Source organism: Lontra canadensis, unplaced genomic scaffold, assembly GCF_010015895.1.
Source record: "Lontra canadensis isolate GAN:19392208 unplaced genomic scaffold, GSC_riverotter_1.0 scaffold15, whole genome shotgun sequence".
In the NCBI taxonomy this organism is placed as follows: Eukaryota; Metazoa; Chordata; class Mammalia; order Carnivora; family Mustelidae; genus Lontra; species Lontra canadensis.
In genome coordinates this window covers 16,439,224-16,457,811 of record NW_022631009.1, presented here as the reverse complement: position 1 = coordinate 16,457,811, position 18,588 = coordinate 16,439,224, and the positions used below count along the sequence as shown (strand labels likewise).

Genomic DNA, 18,588 nt, shown 5'->3' with positions numbered 1-18,588 from the left:
TAACATGACGTATTTTTCTATTTTTCTCTTGATGAGTATTTTCAACTTATATATTGTTTTTTCATTCAAATTAGTGTTTTCATCAATGGGTATACTTATACTATGGTAAATTACAATACTGCATGTTAATTTCACATACAAAGAGTAGACTAAAAGGAGTAATAAATGTAAATGAATGTCAAGAATTAGAGACGTAAAAAATCTGTCTCCAAGGGAAGTCTAAGGAGATATGATGATGACAAAATGTAATGCGACATCATGGATCAGAAAAAAATTTCAGATTAAAAAACAAGTTAATATAAATAAAGCATAGACTTTAGTCAACAGTCGTGTATCAATATTTGTTCATTAACTGTGACAAATGTACTATAGCCATGTAAGATGTTAATAAGAGGGAAAATGAGGTGTGGAGTATGCTGGAATTTTCTGTACTGTATAACAATCTTCCTGTAAATCTAAAGCTATTCTAAACTTAAAAGCTTATTAAAAGTTATTTTAGTATTTTTAAAACATGAACGTGAGGTTTAAGAACAATGGTTAAAATTTCTTTAAGCATACTAATACAAGAAAAGCAATGAAAGCAGTTACAAAATAGGACATCAAATGCCGTGATTTTATGAACAGAACTATATTCAAAGTGGTCAATATTTAAATGATTCTGGAAAAAGGAAAAAGTGTCAAAAATTTAGAACCCCTTAGTTACAAGGGAATGGAATTGTGTCTTCCAGCAATTGTCTGTGGATCTGCCAGAATAGGTTAGGTTTAGCTGTAATAACAAAGGACTTAAATTATTTGTGGCTTAACTCAAAGAATTCTTGTCTCACTCCTTCTGCATGTGCATTAAGAGTCATGCTTGTGGCTGTCCTCAGGCCCCAGGCTGGTGGAGGTACCTGTTGCTAACTGCTTCCACATAAAGGAGGGGGAACATGGTGACTCACACTTCCGCTATAGAAGCTTCTCCCGGAAGTTACAGGGGCCAGTTTTGCCCACATTTCATTGATGGAGCAAGCCTAACTGCAGAGGTGGGGGGACAGTTGACTACATTCAAACAGACCCAATGTCTATTATGATTGTGACTTCTGCTTATAGTTCACTGTACTGTAGCTGTTAACTACGTAATTTTCGTAATAGTTTTGACAGAGCTGTTGGAACAAATGGATTTGTGTTAAGCTCTGAAACAATTTTAGAGATCAACTGCTAACTTCTGTTAATTTCTATTTTATTGTAATTGTTAATGCAGATCCTGGTTTAACTCAGAAGAAATTATCAGGTGCTTGCCCCTATTTTGTTTAGACTTTCAGGGGTTTGAATTATATTTATTATAAATATTTAGTAAGTGTATTTATTACAGTAAGAAGCCCCGGGAAACATAAGTACACAAGTTTTTATATGCAATTATAGCATTCAACTCGTGGAGTATCTCCTATTGATACATAATCCACAGATGGGAAGTTATGTCCACAGTGGCCACCATTGAGGTGGGATAAAGGGCTGAAAGCATTTCTTATACTTGAAAGTCTGAAGAATTGAGAGGAGTGAGGTGAAATAAAGTTCCGTTTGAAAGTCTTCTACTAAAGGGGGCTAGCTACTTCTGGACCTCAACTTGCTTATTGCTACAATAAGGGAATACACATCAAACACAAAGGCACGTTGGATCCCTGAGGTAGCATCTGAAATTCTATGAATCAGTCATTTTAGAAATTCTTATTTTAATGCATTTTTAAATTCTTTCAGTGTAATGCACATGGCTTCTCTAAATTATACTCACTCTGGAAAATGGTAATTTTCAATAAATTTTCAATAAAATGCAAATTCAGTGCCTTATTAATTCAAGGCACATAAACTGGGGCCAAAACTACAAATTAAAGATAGTTTTCAGAATCTACCAGCCTGAAAATCCTGACTCGTCAGTAAGTCTGCCTGCAAAGCGGGGATGAGACCATCCAAGTGAGAGCAAGCAAGAATGGATTCTGTGGGTACAAGATTTGGAAAGAAGTCACCATACCATGAAGTTTGGCATTTCATTTTGAGCTTCATCTTGGGACTTAGGAAAGTTTCCAAACCGGTAACAGAAAAGGTCTGAGGACCTTTTGATTGTCGTTGTCCAGTCACTCAAGGGGTTTTCAGATATTGTGAGAGGAAACTGACCGGTTGTTTGTGGTTGTTTATTTTAATCAAGTGGCTTTCTTTGAATACAGAAAGTGCCAAGTTAAATGAGTCATCAGAGTAAGCAGAGCAGAATAACAAGGACACCTCCTGTGTTTTGCTTTCTGCCTGTGATGTTTGGCAATTCAGGAACTTGATTTTTACCTGCAGGCGCCTTCTCCAAATACATTATGGTTTAAAATACCTAATACCAGAGTGATTTTAAGGGCTATACAACAACATGATCTGGACCTTAATTCTATAGTTTGCTACTGAGTATTTTTAAACATCTGTAGATTCTCACACAGGCACATATATTTTACATGTTTTTGGATATATATGTAGTATATATATGTAAAACATTTTGAAAATAATGTATTTTTTAATCATGGCTATTGAGTCCTTAAGAATGATTTCATTTGGGCCACTCCTATGGTCCCCATAGATTATTTTTATAGATTTTGCCATTTAAAAGAACATGTATCTAAAAGATTATCTATTGCTGCTTAACAATTTTCACAAATTTAGCAGCATGAAAGTACTCATTTATTAGTTTGTAGTTCTGTAAGCCACATGTCTGGAATGGTATGGTGTGGCTGGGTTTTCTGCTGAGGGTATGACGTGGCGGAAACCCGGTGTTGGCAGGGCTGAGTTTTTGTCTGGAAGCTCTGGGGGAAAACTGCTTCCAAGGACATTCAGGTCGTCGGCAGGTTCCAGTTACTTGAAGTTGTAGGCCTGACGTCCCCCCGTGTTCCTTGCTGTCTCTCAGCGGCCAGAGGCTGTTCGCGGGTCCTTTCCGCGTGGTCCCTCCATCTTCAACCAGCAGTAGTGCACTGAATCTCTCGTGGGTTTCAGATCTCCCTCAGTGACCCTTCTAGAATTAGCCAGAGAAAGCTTTCTGGCTTTAAAAGGCCCATGTAGGGGTGCCTGGGTGGCTCAGTGGGTTAAGCTGCTGCCTTTGGCTCAGGTCATGATCTCAGGGTCCTGGGATCGAGCCCCGCATCGGGCTCTCTGCTCAGTGGGGAGCCTGCTTCCTCCCCCCTTCTCTCTGCCTGCTTTCTGCCTACTTGTGATCTCTCTCTCTCTGTGTCAAATAAATAAATAAAATCTTTTTAAAAATTAAAAAAAAATAAAATAAAAGGCCCATGTGGCTTTATCAGGTCCACTTGGATAATCTCTCTGTCTTTAGGTCACCCAATTAGTAACCTTAATTACATTGGTCAAATCCCTTTTGCCACGTAAGGTAACATAACCATGGGGCCATCTTAGAAATCTGCCTACTATGCTTACCTAATGTAGACGCCCACATCCACTGTTCTCCAAATCCAGTTTTCAGGGTGGGTGATATGACAAAGCATTTGGAGCATTAAATATGAATCACCACAATCCATTGTATTTAGACAAAATTACTTTTATTGTGAAAGTCATGCAAAAGGGTTTATAGTACTGAAAAATACATTTACTTTTTTAAAAAGTCTGCGTGTGCATTAGATCAAAGTACATTTAAAAGACATAAAGACCTATTATAAACACGCAGCATGTTGCTTACAGTTCTCTGATTGCATCAGATGACAATGAGTAGCTTTATCTCCTCCGTGTCTGCCATTAATCATGATCTTGGTCATACACTAATGACACAAAATCATAGACGTTGTAGCTAAAAGACAGCAGAGATCATTTGTTACCACCCCCTCCCCCATTCCCTGACTTTTCATAAACGAGGAAGCAGAGACTCGGCCTTTAACTCAGAGAGGCCACAGAGTCCGCTGGTCAGGGGTAGAGATTGGCCTGGAATATGTTTTCTGATTCCCTACCTGGTAGTAATAGTAAGGACAGTACCCTTAATGGAAGATTCTCTGCGTATCAGGCATTATCCTAATCACTTGAAATATAGTGTTTTTCTCATCCTCACAAAAATCCTATGAGGTAGGCATTACTGTCTTTGCCATTTCACAGTTTTGAGAAAACTGAGTCACCAAGGGACTAAGTAATGGGTTCAGTGTCGCCCAGCCTATTTCTGATTAAGTGGGGATTCACAAACAGTCCAACACCAGGGCCTGAGCCTTTCCCGGGGTCCTGCCCTTCCCACGCCACCGGCCACTGCTCACGGGGCCTTCCATGTGCAGTTACAGAGCTCGCTGTACGGTCTACCCACTGGCTGTATTCTGACAAGAAGTCAGCGAATAGTGGAGAATTTGGATCAGGGAACTGTGTATCAACTTCAGCTGTGTCACTTTCTGTATAAGCTGCCAGGGCCCGTGGAGGCTGTATCTGTAAACAGGGATTGTTGGAGTTCTGAAGAGAATGCAGGTAAAAGGGGGTCTCTAAACCCAAGGATGACACGTTCGTTGTATTGTTTGTTACTCTTTGACAAATGGTAGCTGGTTCTCATCACCCTGGAACAGCAGGTTTTCATATGATTCTTGCTGTGGTGGAGTCAGATGTTATGTCCTGACACTTTTAGGAATCTCGTTTCCTTTGAAGGTCCTATGACTCCTGGAGATCTCCTCATTCCTCATTTTTCAGCTCCCGCAGTGGTACAGCTCACTTGGAGGTGATTTTCCGCACCGGCATTCTTCATGGGAAGAGAACGGTACAGCCACGTGGAGAGCCCAGGACCTAGCCCTTGGGCAGGCTCCTCACAGCAGCCTGGTACCTTCCATGATTCTGGTGCACAACGGAACAGAACTGTATGACTTTTGGATGTGGCCGTTGGGAGAGCACCGTGAAATAATCATGAATGTTAAATTTTTGAGTACAAGCGTCTCTTCATCCCCATCCTTCTTCTAAAAATGTTTTCTCTTTTTTCTGTATATGTGTGTTTTCTGCTCTACTGTTTGAAAGGAAGTTGCAGACACTATAACATTTCAGGTCTAAGTTCTTCATCATGGATCTCTAATGATAAGGGTATATTTTATAATACATGCCACTATCTATGTAGGAAAATTAACAATTTTCTTATCCTAATATCCAGTCCATGTTCAGATTTTCCTTCTTTGTCCTAAAATTGCTTTTAGAGTGTTTTGCTTTTAGGGTTTCTTGTTTTGTTTTTTCCCCCAAAAGAAGCCAAAGTATACTCAATAGAATTTAATGGTTACGTCTCTGTGATATTTTAAAATCTGGACCGATTCCCCTACCTTGTTAGTTTATTTGTTTGTTTTCATGATATTAACTTTTTAAAGAGACTAAACCAATTCTCTTGAACAAAACCCCATGTTGTGTGTTTGTTAACTGTGTGTGTGTGTGTGTGTGTGTGTGTGAGAGAGAGAGAGAGAGAGAGAAAGAGAGAGAGATTTATCGTTTACTCAGTCCTCTGGTTTTTAGAAAACTAGAAGTTGGTTCCAAAGACCTAATTAGAAACAGTTTGTATATTTTTGTCTGGACTGACTTGATCAGTGATACTGTGTATTTTCTATCAGGAGATACCTGTGATTGTCCCACTATCAGTGCTACTAAGTTTGATCACTTGATTAAGATGGTGATAGCTGGTTGGTCTCCCAGAGTTGAAGTCTGTTTTTACCTTTAACAAACAAAACTAAATTGTGGAATGGGGCTTTTTTGTTGTTGTTGTTTTTTGGGGGGGGACTCATGTGCATATCCTTTCATCTAATGCTGTTAGCATCCATGGATGTGCCTTATCTGAACCATTTATTCCATTGAAGGTTGCAAATTGGTCATTTTAAATTTTTATCATTCCTTTGACACTTATTACATGTATTAATTATATACTAAATATAACTAATATTTCTTGGTAAAGAAGAGCCTTCCCTCATCAATCACAGATGCTTTAGATTCTCTTACAGTTCATATCAGTACAACATGTCTACTATCAATTTTCTAAAATATCAGCCTCATATTATGGAACTGAGCAGTAGATCAGTCATAACTTATATTTGATATAAACTTTAGAGCATTTCGATGGACATGGAGATTAGAAGTAGAAAATAGATGAAATTTAAAGCAGTGTTTCAAAAGGGTGAGCAAATATTATACGTTGTTGCAGGAGGAATTTCAAGAAGTCAAGGTCAATATCAGGAAATGTTTATTGATCTAAAGTGAAATTATTAGTATCAGGCCTTAAAAGAGCTTACCACAACCCCAAAAGCTAATGGTATGCGTGGTCAATGTAGATAACATATTTAGGTCCGACAAGAAGTAAATAAGACAAATAGTTTGGACTGTCCCCTATCCCTCCAGCTTCAGCGGTCTCTCTGCTCCACATTCTGACATGCAAGGCCCTTTGTGTTGGGGACTCAGGTTCTTGTCTGACACTCCCCCACCATTACTCTTTATCTGGTTACTTCCATCATCCCTCAGCAGCACATGGTTTTTCCTGCCTTCGTGCCTTTGTCTAGGCCCTTCCCTTGGCCCCAAACACTTACCTTCTTGCCTCTCAGGTCCAGTGTACCCATTTCTCAAACCCAGGTAAAATCCCACTCCCTCTGTCAAGCTCCTTCCTCCCTGACCTGTCCAAATCACTTGTGCTTCTTACACTCTGTCACATCTGTGGTCTCTGACTCAGTTTCCCGTTTGGTCTTCTCATTGGATCCCGTAAGTAAATCTCATATTCAAACTATTGATCCTCCTTAAGGACATGACTACTTGTGATCCCAAGTTAGAAAGCTCTTCTCACATGGCATTGCTTGGTTTTTGCATTCCCTTTGACAGTCTCTCTGAAAGTTACCAACAGAAATAAAACTATATCAGACAGGTTATCTCCCTTGTATGGCTTTCTTTGTCTTCTAATATCGATCACCCTCCAATATCAGGTTTTTGTGTGAGAGTTAAGGCTAGAATTGAGGTTTACTCATCACCTGTTCTTTGGAAACAGAGTCAAGGCCTAATCATTTCATTATGATCAAAAGAAAGGAAAAAAAAAGACAGGCATAAATTAACATATTTAAATATTACAGTGAAAACAAAGTTTATGTTATTTTCCTTTAGTTTGAACCTTTTTGTTCCTTTTGTAACCAACCCGAACACTGCTTTAAATGGAAAAAAAAACACAAAAAACAATGGTACTTTGTGCTTCTTGAAGATTTTTTAAGAATATTTTCATCCCACACAACAAGACATTGTGGGAAATACCTTTTCGGTGTGTCTCCTGAGTAAGACCACTTTGCCTTTCTGCAGTTCTTTCCATCTGAGGACCTTCCCCACGTTGGCTGAGTATGTTTCCTTACCAGATGGTGATGACAAAAGCTATCATGCCTCTTGTTTTCCGTCTGTGCAGAGGCAGGAGGTAAAAAGCTACGGAGCACTGTCCAGAGGAGCACGGAAACGGGCCTGGCTGTGGAGATGAGGAACTGGATGACTCGGCAAGCAAGCCGAGAATCGACCGACGGCAGCATGAACAGCTATAGCTCAGAAGGAAAGTGAGTGAGGCCAGCCGTGGTGCGCGTCTCCTCCGTGCCTTACCAGCACCGGCTCCTTCCTCTCTCTCGCTCTGTGCTTTCCCAGAAGCGAACTCACGCTCTTGAGAGCGCCATTTTCATTTCCACTGGCTGATGTGCTGTGAAGAGAACTTTTGCTCGCCTACCCCGGAGAAGTGGGACCTAGCTGGCTTTTCCTATCAAGGGAAATAGGTTTGAGGATAAAGTGTTTTGCTTTAACAGCAAGACGCTGAAATGTGACTGTCACAATACATGCACGTAAAAGTTTGCCTGGTTTCAAGTAATATAGAGACACCCGGAAAAGAGTAAGCTCTCCAGCCATACCACGTGAACAATGCTAACTGCTCTAATCTTGGCTCTTAAGAGGGATCCCTAAAAATTCTAGAATACCTGACACATACTTCATTCCTGGAAGTAGCAGGCAGTTCAGATAGACGTAATGCCACAAAGGAAGGTAGTGAGCCCTTCTTTTATGTACTTAGCAGTAGCTTTTCCTTGAATCAGCTGTAGCCCGGGCATTTTCAGAGCATTTGTCGAGATAATGTAGCCCCGTCACCGACAAATTGACAATAATCAGCAACCACAGATCTATAGATGGTGCACAGAGGAGGATAATCGAGAAGAGTGGGGTTTACTGACCTCACTCTGTTGTCAGCGTGGAAGCATCAGACGTTTAGACAACAAAGATGTGGTCAGATGTGAGGCAAAGAGGAACGTTTGTCTAGCATGACTATATAAATACGGGAGAGGTGTATGGTTTCCATACATTTATCAGTAAGATTGTGTGGGATACCAGTTTAAATGCTTGGATTAACTATGTATTTGGGGATTTAGGTTGGGGGAAGAAACAGATTTGACATTCATCAAGGAAGTTTTAAAAGGGATGGAGAAGCAATTAAAAAATGAATGGGCACTGAGCTTTCCTCGTTGCAGAATGCTATGGTAGATGCTGTTAGGGATACAAAAATGTCCCGGCTATGGCCCCTGGTGACCCAGATGTTTATATCTTATGGGAGAAATGGGTTGAATGTGCGTATTCATTCAACAAATATTTTCACACCTTCCAGTGTTCTAAGCACTGTGCTGAGTTGGTATATAAGTCATACAAGGGGGCCCAAATCAGTTAGTGGTTAAGACGATCAGCTTTTTAAAATCATATAGGCTTAAGTTCTCCTCTCTTTTTTTTTTTTTTGGTACTGTAGAAACTTGGGCAATTATTTAACTTTTCTTAGTTTCATTTTAATTAATTGATTTTGCTTAACAAGTATTTATTAAGTGCTTACAATATTCCAGACATGGTTCTAGGGGCTGGAGTTATATCAGTGAACAAAATAGAAACAAACAAACAAAAAACCCTACCCTCACCAAACTTATGGTCTAATAGATAAGATGGACAATAAATAAGAAAAGTTGTTAATACATATATATAAGGAAAATTCATAAAATATATAGTAGATTAGGTAGTGTGAGTGCTAAAGAGAAAAAGAAAGGAATAGAGATGACAGAGGGCAGGGGTGGGTGTCATGTAGGGACAGGGAAAAAAATGTATTTGGGCAAAGATTTGAAGAATGTGGACATTCGAGGGAAGAACATTCCAGCCCGAACCCATTCTGAGACCTGGAGGAAGCAGTTTGCCTGCCATCAGCGGTGGGGAAGGTAACACTGTGCACAAAGGGCCGGAGTAGAAATTAACATGGGGGGCAAGGAGTGGACAGCTTGCATCGACTTTGTAATAACAGTGTGAGGACTTTGCTTTTCCTCTGAGAGGGACGAGAAACCAGTGGAGGATTTGAGCAGAGTCCTAATGTTCCCTGACTTGAATTTTAACAGCCTGTTCTGATTGCTGCGGGGGTGGAAAGTAAATTTGGCCACAGAGGGAACATCCAGAGGACTGGCCACTCAGACAGAAGATAAAGGCTGGGACCACAGTGACAGCATTATAATGCGAGGTCACATTCTAGATGCATTTTTACAGTAGAGCCTATAAGATTTATTGGTACATCTGATGTGAGTAAGGAGAGAAAGGGGGTGTATCCATTTGCTAGGGCTGCCCTAACAAAATACCGAAGATTGGGTAGCTTAAACAACAGAAATTTATTTTCTCATAGTTCTGGAGACTAGAAGTCCAAAATCAAGGTGTTACCCAGCTTGGTTTTTCCTGGGGAGTCTCTCCTTGGCTTGCAGATGGCCTCCTCTCAGTGTGTGCTCACATGGTGTTTCTCCGGTGCAAGCAAACCCCTGAAATCTCTTGTTCTTCTTAAAAGGAAACCATCAGATTAGGTTAGACTAGAGTAGGGCCCCACCCTTACGAGCTCATTTAACCATAATTAACTCTTTAAAGGCCCTATGTCCAAGTACTGGTCATACTGGGGATTAAGGTTTCAACATATGCATTGGTGGGGGGACAAGGTTCAGTCCCTGACAAAGAGGAAAGGCTACCCCAAGGCTGGACAGTTGAAAGAATGAAGTTGCCATTTAAGATGAGAATCCCTTGAGAGGAACAGACTTTGGCTTTTCGTTTGTTTCGAGGTTGGGAGTCAGTTTGGGACAAACTGAGTATCAGTTGCCTGTTAGAAATCCAAGCAGACAGGTAGGCAAAGCAGATCTAATACTAATAGCAGGTCTGTGGTCCAAGCCGGAGATGGCAATCTAGGCCATGTCAGTGTAGATAGCCTTTGAAACCGTGAAACTGCTTCAGATTACCAAGGAGACTGGGGCGTGCAGGAAAAATAAGAAGTCAAAGTATTGGGCTCTCAATGCTTAATGGTAGAATCAGTAGGGGAGACTGAGGTAGAGTGGCCAAAGAGGAAAATCAGGGAACCAGAGGGTCTGGGAACCAAAGTGAACGAAGTGTTTCAGTGGAGAGGGAGGGCTCCATTGTGTCAGCTGATACTAATGTGTTAAATCAGACAAGTGCTGAGTATGAACAGTTGCGTTACCCATTTGCCCTCTGGTGACCTTGGTGCGTGGAGAAAAATCAAGCAAGCAAGAGAGCAAGGAAAAACTGAATACAGAGTTTTAAGGGAAAACAAGAAAAAAGAAACTGAAGACAGCCCATAGAGTAAACTCTTTCAAGGAGCTTTGAGTAGAGAAATGGGGTGGGAGCTAGAGTAGGAAGGGGAATTAGGAAAGGGATTTTTTTTTTAAGGTAGAAGTTTTTTGTTGTTGTTGTTGTTTTTTAGGGTGGAAGAATAACAGCAGGTTTTGTGTACTGATGGGAATGATCTAGAAGAGTTTCTTCATTTGTAAAACAGGATAATAGAATCTATCTCCCAGTGGAGCTAAAATGATTAAATCTGTGAATGCCTAATCATGGAGTTAGGGCTCAGTAGGTAGCGAGTGCTACTGATAGAAATCATAGCCCAGGCCCTCCAGACAAGGAGGAGAAAGACTCGTACACAGCAGCCTGCAGTCTGGTGTGACAGGTGCTTCTGGTGACATACATGGGCTGCTAGGGAATGAGAAAGGGTGAGCCACGGGTGGTGGAACACAGTGATTGGGGTCCATTAATACAAGCGACAAAACCGTGGTGGCAACTGTTCCTGCCCCCAAGTAGGGGCAAGAGGGAAACCTGAGCTGCCTGAGAGTAAACGGGTTGAAGGTTTAATCCCATGTGTTATTTTGCTTTTAGTCTGATTTTCCCTGGTGTCCGCCTGGCCTCCGATAGCCAGTTCAGCGATTTCCTGGATGGCCTTGGCCCTGCCCAGCTAGTGGGGCGCCAGACTCTGGCTACACCTGCAATGGGTAAGAATTTTTTGTCATCTGATTTCATTGTTCCTCCTTTAGATTATTGAAAATTACATTCTCTCATTTCATGGGATCTTTAACAGTATTGTCCGCAGGAATAAGTGTTTTTATTGTACCAATAAAAGAATTTGAACCCATTTTTTCCCCTAAGTTAATTGATATGCTTGTTAAAGTAAAAGATCATTGATAGAATTTTAAATATATTTAAATTTATGAAAATATACAGGAAATGAGGAAGTGGTATAAAACGAAGGTCTTTGGCACAAGCCTGCTTCTTACTGCGTTTGTACACTAAGGTTTGTCTGTTTCTTCCTCACGCACCTTTAGGTGACATTCAGGTAGGAATGATGGACAAAAAGGGACAGTTGGAGGTGGAAATCATTCGGGCTCGTGGCCTTGTTGTAAAACCAGGTTCCAAGACACTGCCAGGTAAGAACAGAAGGGATTCTTCTATGATTTGCAATGCCCACTTTTCAATTCAGAGGCTTTGTTTTTTATTAGATGCTGAAAACTTAGTTTTTGAATCATTAAAGATACTAATCAGTGAGTCTGTTACCTATAGTAGTTTGTGTAGTTATCCCAAGTGAGGATGCAGTGAGGGTGGTCTGGTAAGGATAATTTAAGTTAAATAATTCAAGTTAACCTAATTTAAGTAGGTATGTATGTAGTAGGAACCACTGCAAAATAAACATGTACATAAGAATTTCTTTTTCTTATTAGCTGGTATTTTGTGTTCTTCTTTACTTTATCTGGAGCTTCAAAATTCTCCTTGGGAATTCTTAGAGCTCTGCATTAGAATAAAGATAGATTTTTTTTTTTTAAATAGAATAAAGATAGATATAGGTTTCCAAAGCAGCATAAGCTTTTGTATCTAGGACATTCTAATTAGACTTTTACTTCCTGTAATGTGCAAGGAAAGAGAGGCATCATTAGCATTTTGTATAACGATGTCACACATGTCCTACTGTAATGTCATAATCTAAGGTGCCCGGAACCATGGAAAATGACACAGGCCCACTGTACAGTGATGTATAGAACATGAGATCCGATATGTGGAACAATTAGTGAGGATTCTGAAATTCGGTTCTCACCCCGGCACCTCCAGTGACTGAAGAATAGTTTTAAATTTTGTAACTTCCCTGTCCTTGCAGAAATTCTAAATGATAATGTGTACAACCTTGCAGGGTGGTTAAGTCAATTGTATTTACAAAGGTCTTGGAGCTAGTTAGCCCACTGTGCCATAAAGAATACCATAATTTGTACATGCATGAAAATGCTTTTATGGAGAGTCAAGTACATTTCAAGCCAAACAATTCATAATTAGCTGCCTCTTCCCAGCTTATGTGAACGTATTACATCAAAGCCCCCCGCCTTGTACCCATGCCACCATCAACAAATAAACCCTTTTGATTAGTAAATGACTGTTATTTAGAAAAAAATTATATTTATTATTTATATTATATAATTATATTATGTAAGTATTTATTATAGAGATTATATTATTTATGTTATAGTTTATTTATGAAAAGATGTCATCTCAAGCGTGTTTACTTAGGTTTAAGTACTGACAAATGAAAGACTAACTAAGACTTCTCTCTTGAACATTGTTAGGGACTGGAAGCGTTTCACCTTATTTAATGCATTGTTTAAATCTATAAAACCATTTGATGGTGAAGTAGTAATCAACTCAGAGTAGCCTCTGGGTTAAAGTTGCCTAAACTTCTTCAGTGGCTGATAGGGACTTAGTATTTAGCTAATGATTTTGACATCATGTGGAAAGACGGTTGACTTTTGATTGCTAGTTCTTTTGGCCTAAAACTAGGCCGTTGCAGATGTCATCTGCAAGTTGGGCGTTCCGTAACGGCGCCTTGTCACTTAACCCTCCCCTCTGTGTGTTCTTTCCCAAGCACCATATGTGAAGGTGTATCTGTTGGATAACGGAGTCTGCATAGCCAAAAAGAAAACAAAGGTGGCGAGAAAAACACTGGAACCCCTTTACCAACAGCTATTATCTTTCGAAGAAAGTCCCCAGGGGAAGGTTTTACAGGTATTTACTGAATGATTTCTCCCTTATATAGGAAATGGACTCAGACCTTAGACCCACATGTCTTACCGCATTCCCTTCCATTGCTCTCAGCTGGAATTCTTGGGAAATGGCAATGCAGTGACCCATGTTATCAAGCCGTGGACGCTGTGGTTTCCTTTCCAGTGAGCTAGAGACTTGCCAGCCCCCATCAGACACAAACTCCAGTTTCCCCAGACTCCTTAGGATGTGAACAGTCCAGTACACTTTTCCTCATGTGCCTTTAGATTCTAGTAGTTCAAGACCACTATCCCAGCGATTAAAACACGATTGTGGAATTTGATGTTTGATGATAGCATGTTGACCAAATGTATTTTATTTTGTAAGTTTCCATGTGCATAACGATGCTGACCTCACTCTCCTTTTTCTTTTGCCAACAGATCATTGTCTGGGGAGATTATGGTCGCATGGATCACAAATCCTTTATGGGAGTGGCCCAGATACTTTTAGATGAACTGGAGCTATCCAATATGGTGATTGGATGGTTCAAACTTTTCCCCCCTTCCTCCCTAGTAGATCCAACCTTGGCCCCTCTGACAAGAAGAGCTTCCCAATCCTCTCTGGAAAGTTCAACCGGACCTTCTTACTCTCGTTCATAGCAGCTGTAAAACTGTTGTCATAGCAACCAGCGTTACAAAAAAACAAAAAAACAAAAAAACAACCCACAGGTCGCAAACCCTGGTAACACTGCATGCTTAATGTTGTGTCTTCTGAGCCTGTTTCTAGGGATACAAAGCGATCCTGTGTTCTCAGAGGAAGTTGCACACATTGTGCCCTAAAGATGGTCCTCAGGTCAAAGAGCAGAGTTATGAAGAACTATCAGGCTTGGAGTTCAAGAACACTTGAGTTTGGGTCCAATCTGAAGCCATGGATTAATCTCAAAGAATCAGTCAGTTTCATGCAACAAAAGCCCTTTTCAATGGCACCTTTCTATTTTTATCGTTCCTTTTTCTTCATTTCTCTGACCCCAAAGCCCTATTATGCCACAGAGATGGAGCTATACAGTCATGAAGCCATGTTACGAGTCAAGGAGTGAAGTCCTCGGGAGCATCAGGTGAAAAGCGGGAGACCAAAGAAGTGGTCCGGGACAGACATCCACCCTCCTCTGCACAGGGACCAGGAGCAGCCCGTCCAATGTAAGCCGTGGCCAACTTCAGAGCTCCAGCAGGCACGCCATTCCCTAATGCCACGATGTGTTGGACTCTGAAAAACAAAATTCTGTGGCTCCACTGTACTGAATGAAATTAAAGAAACTTTTTTTTGCATGGACACAGATTAGCTGAATACTTAAATTATTTTCTTGGGGCTGCAACTTGCAAAAAAAAAAGAATAAAAATCAGCCATTTTCAACAATTTATATTATTTTTAAAAATAAATTTCACTATTGCATGGTTTTAAAGGGGGAAGAGAATGCAACAGGGTGGTACAAAGACACACCATGTTTATTCTTTAATCATAGTCTGTGTTTTGGCAGACATTACAAATGAGAATACTTTCTAGAAGATACTTAAAATTCTCTTTATGTGACAAATAAGCATACTATATTCAATTTATTTCCATGTTAAATATACAAATCTTATAAAGTTCAATATGTGCAAATTGTTCACATCTTTCTTCCTCTTCTCTGTCTCACTTTTCCTCTCTTCTCTTTTAATCTTTCATTTTCTTTCTCCCTACCAGAGTGAATATTATACTAAAAGATTACAAGTTTTTGACCTGATACTCCTTATGCCCCATGTTTGATTCAGAGCTGTAGATGCTTCTGAATTTATGAATTTCTCAAGAGAAAAAAAAAAACACCAAAAACTAAGAGCTTTCTTTATTTCAAGCATGTTGAAAAGGATTTTGCAACATGACTTGGGAGTACATTCAAGTAAGTCAGCATGTATTTGATAAAGAAGATATTTGAACTTTTGCAATTTATTGTACAGTGCATGGTACTTTTCTTTTCACCTTCAAAGTTCAGTTTACAGGAAAACCCTAAAATCATGTGCCCATTGTAATGTCTAATAAATTTGTTTTTAGCACCAGCATTATTCATACAGGGGTTAAAGTATTATTTCTAGAAGGTCTTAGGTTTTGTTTTTTAATTTTTAATTAATTAAAGCAATTTCTTTAGCCAATTTCCATTTACTATGTGAATAGAAAAACACTGCTAAAAATTTGGAGCCTGAAACACAGGGCTGTTTATTAATTCATTTTTCTGTAGTAAAATACAATTTTTCACAAATTATATTTCTAAAGAAATATAGTAAACATAAATAATGCAACAAATAATTTTAAAGCTCCAATTTTTAGGTGACTCAAAGAAAGTCAGTCTGCCTATTAATAGTTCTTTGATGCCATCACCAAAAGTCTACACCCCAAGTCCCTCAAGGTCAAACCCCTGCCTTTGGTTTTACAGACAGTCATTACCATTGGGTGGTGCTGCAAGGTCAAGTTTCTCTTAAGTTCCCCTCTTGAGAGGAAAAGTCACTGGTTAATATAATAAAGCCACCCATACTTTCTGTTTCTTTACATACACTTTGATAACACATTCCTACAGGTTGATTTTAATTTCTTGCAGAAACTTTTGAAATCCACATACATACCACTTAAGGCCATGCACAAATATTGCTTTCTTCTTTCTTTCTTTTTCTTTTTTTTTTTTTTTTTTCCTTTTTAAATTCCATGCTGACCATTGAAAACCATCATGCTTGATATGGTGCAAAAGTTAAAATGAGTAGTATCACTAAAAATGCCTTCTCTTTATGTGGTGCAATATGAAATACACCGAGACTGTGTCTTGACCTTATGTGATCTACGATGGCCCCAGGTAAAGTTGTCAAAAGAACGAATAAAAACTCTATGGAAATAATTTAGACACTTGTGTACCAGCAGCAATTAATTTAATAGACCTGTAGTGTCTATACTCTCCCTTAGAATAAACGTTTACCATTTTCCTGATACGAAGATGCAGTCACATAATTTTTTGTGCATATTCCTATAAAAATTATTTCTAATTTTAATAAGAAGGACATGACTGTATGGAATATTTGTACATACTTGTCATTATGCAGTATTTATTTAAAAAGTGGGTGTATTTTTTTTTTAATTTTCACATGTCTGCACCTCGACTTGTGGTTTAGTCGTGTAAATAGCACTACTCCAGTGACCATTGCTGCCCTGTACATAGTATGTTTTAAAAGTAAAGGGAATTCCAGTTGGAAAAAAAAAAAAAGGGGCAGATTAGTCCTGTAACGAACACCAACTAATGTAAATCACATTCATTCTGGTGATGGTATTTAACACTTTAAATAAAACATTTTCTTTACAGACGTTGTATGCATGGCTTTCTCTGACTTCTCTTCTCCCCATCCCAAGCCTGCTGCCGCTTTCCCCGAACACACGCGTTGTTTCAATACAACAAAATCATCTTTTCTTACTTCTCCATGACAGAAGCAGCCGCTGGTCTTAGCAAACAGCCCTCGGTAGAGCGTGTTTTCAGAGTGCCAAAGGATCTCGAACTACACCAATAGAAGTTGCTGCTTTTCAAAAAGGTGGTTATTCTGTGTGGGGTAGAGACAGATTGGTGTTCTGGATTGAGGTGCTTTCTGTTAAGTGACTCAGCAGCTCACAGAGTCTCAGAGCGAACTGAGTGAGATTTCTGAATCAGTGTCCCCCCCTCCACGGAGAGCAGAGTCCTAGAGAACCTCACGCAGATGCTGCCATTTCCTGGGCGAAGGTGACAGGAGTGACAGTGGGTTTTCCGCCACTGTGTCAGTTCAGTTTTGTGGGGGTGGGGGGCGCTTTCTGCGCTGGGGAGACACCTGTGCTAACATTAGGGGAAACAACCTGTCCAGATTCCAGCTTCTCTCCTGTGGCTCCGGGTGAGCAGGTTTCTCCATCTCCTAAGGCAGTTCCTCAAACTGGAAGAAAAAACCCCAGCAGAGTTCTGATGGAAGTCCTCCCTGGCTGCAAATTTAAAAGGAAGCTTAGTTATTACAAATCCAAACCTAGTTCTCTCTCTGTTCTTGGAAATCACCATTTCTTCTGTCCAAGGACTCCATTTCAGCTCAGTCCTCCATGCCTATCCCAGATTACTTTTCATTATTCCATTCCATTCTTCTATTCTAACTCCTGTTATAACCACCCCCTTGCCTTTCTTCTATGCCCTCTCCTGAAAAGCCCTTCTACCTCCTCAAAAACGATCCACGCTGGTCCCTCCCTGCAACCCCTAGCTCAGGACGGAGCTCCTCTAAAGCTCTTCCTGACTGAACCCCAGCAACAAGACTGCTGTTGAGGCCAACACCTTCACTTTCCCAGGAAAGTGCACCCAGTCGAGGCACCACAAGCAGCAGTAAAGGATGTGGGGGTCACTCTTGCAGGGGCGGACAGAGGAATGGTCAAAAACCTTACCGAAGCTGTCTGCCCATACTGGCTGACTCCCAAGAGTGTAAGCGACTGACTTCTACATCACAAAGCAGTTTGGTTTTTTTTTTTTTTCCTTTTAAATTAGACTCTAAGGACTGGTTCCTGACTCTGCCACTTACTTCCGTTCTCCTTTGACAACGTCATTTATATTCTGAGTCTCACTACCCACAGCTGAAAGACGGGATAGTAAAGCTACCCAGTACGTTGGGTTGTCACAGGGATTAAACAAAATACCGTATAGAGAACACATGGCACCGAGACTGTTACCTATTATGAGCATAAACAATTAATTAGGAGGTCTTAAAAACCAGTTCGTTCTTTGCTGGTCTGTCTCATCGAAGGCACAAGTCTTCCTAAGGAGACACGTTATTTTCTCTGGACACTCAGGGCCATGCTGGATTGGAAGGTAGCTGTGCTGGGCTCCCTGCAGACCACATCTGATCTTCCCTGAAGAAGAACGTGCCCCTGGTGGGTTCAGCCAATCTATCATCAGGGCTCCATAAAAGAAAGACCCCAGGAAGAAATCTCAGCAAGTCAGCTCAGGGCCTCCTCAGAAGGGAGCACTTAGCAGACAGGGTTGGGCAATCATCCAAAAGATGGGACCTTAAAAATACCCTGGGAGAGTTCACTGCACTTGGGCTGTCTCTCTGTCCTGGAAAGTCAGTGATGGCAGTGGAAGTCCCAGGTCCTGAGAGATCACATGACATGGGAGCAGGGTGACCTCAGAATCCTGAGAGACAGAGCCCTGAGCTCCTTATCATGCACCTTCTCTGATCGTTTCCAAGGCAAGAAATTGGTCAGGCTCTC

At 40.4% G+C, this 18,588-nt stretch overlaps 1 protein-coding gene across 47 annotated transcripts in view; it reads left to right on the top strand.

The window, feature by feature from the left end:
• The window catches only part of RIMS2 (regulating synaptic membrane exocytosis 2), a 586,269-nt gene extending 569,586 nt beyond the window's left edge, over positions 1 to 16,683 (top strand). For all 47 annotated transcript variants that reach the window (XM_032858499.1, XM_032858498.1, XM_032858497.1 and 44 more), the window contains 5 exons: positions 7,379 to 7,520; positions 11,170 to 11,282; positions 11,613 to 11,714; positions 13,193 to 13,332; positions 13,749 to 16,683. In XM_032858499.1, coding sequence (XP_032714390.1) covers positions 7,379 to 7,520; positions 11,170 to 11,282; positions 11,613 to 11,714; positions 13,193 to 13,332; positions 13,749 to 13,967 — 716 coding nt within the window. In that variant the 3' untranslated portion in view covers positions 13,968 to 16,683. The remainder of the gene's footprint in view (positions 1 to 7,378; positions 7,521 to 11,169; positions 11,283 to 11,612; positions 11,715 to 13,192; positions 13,333 to 13,748) is intronic.
• The last annotated feature ends 1,905 nt before the right edge of the window (positions 16,684 to 18,588 follow it).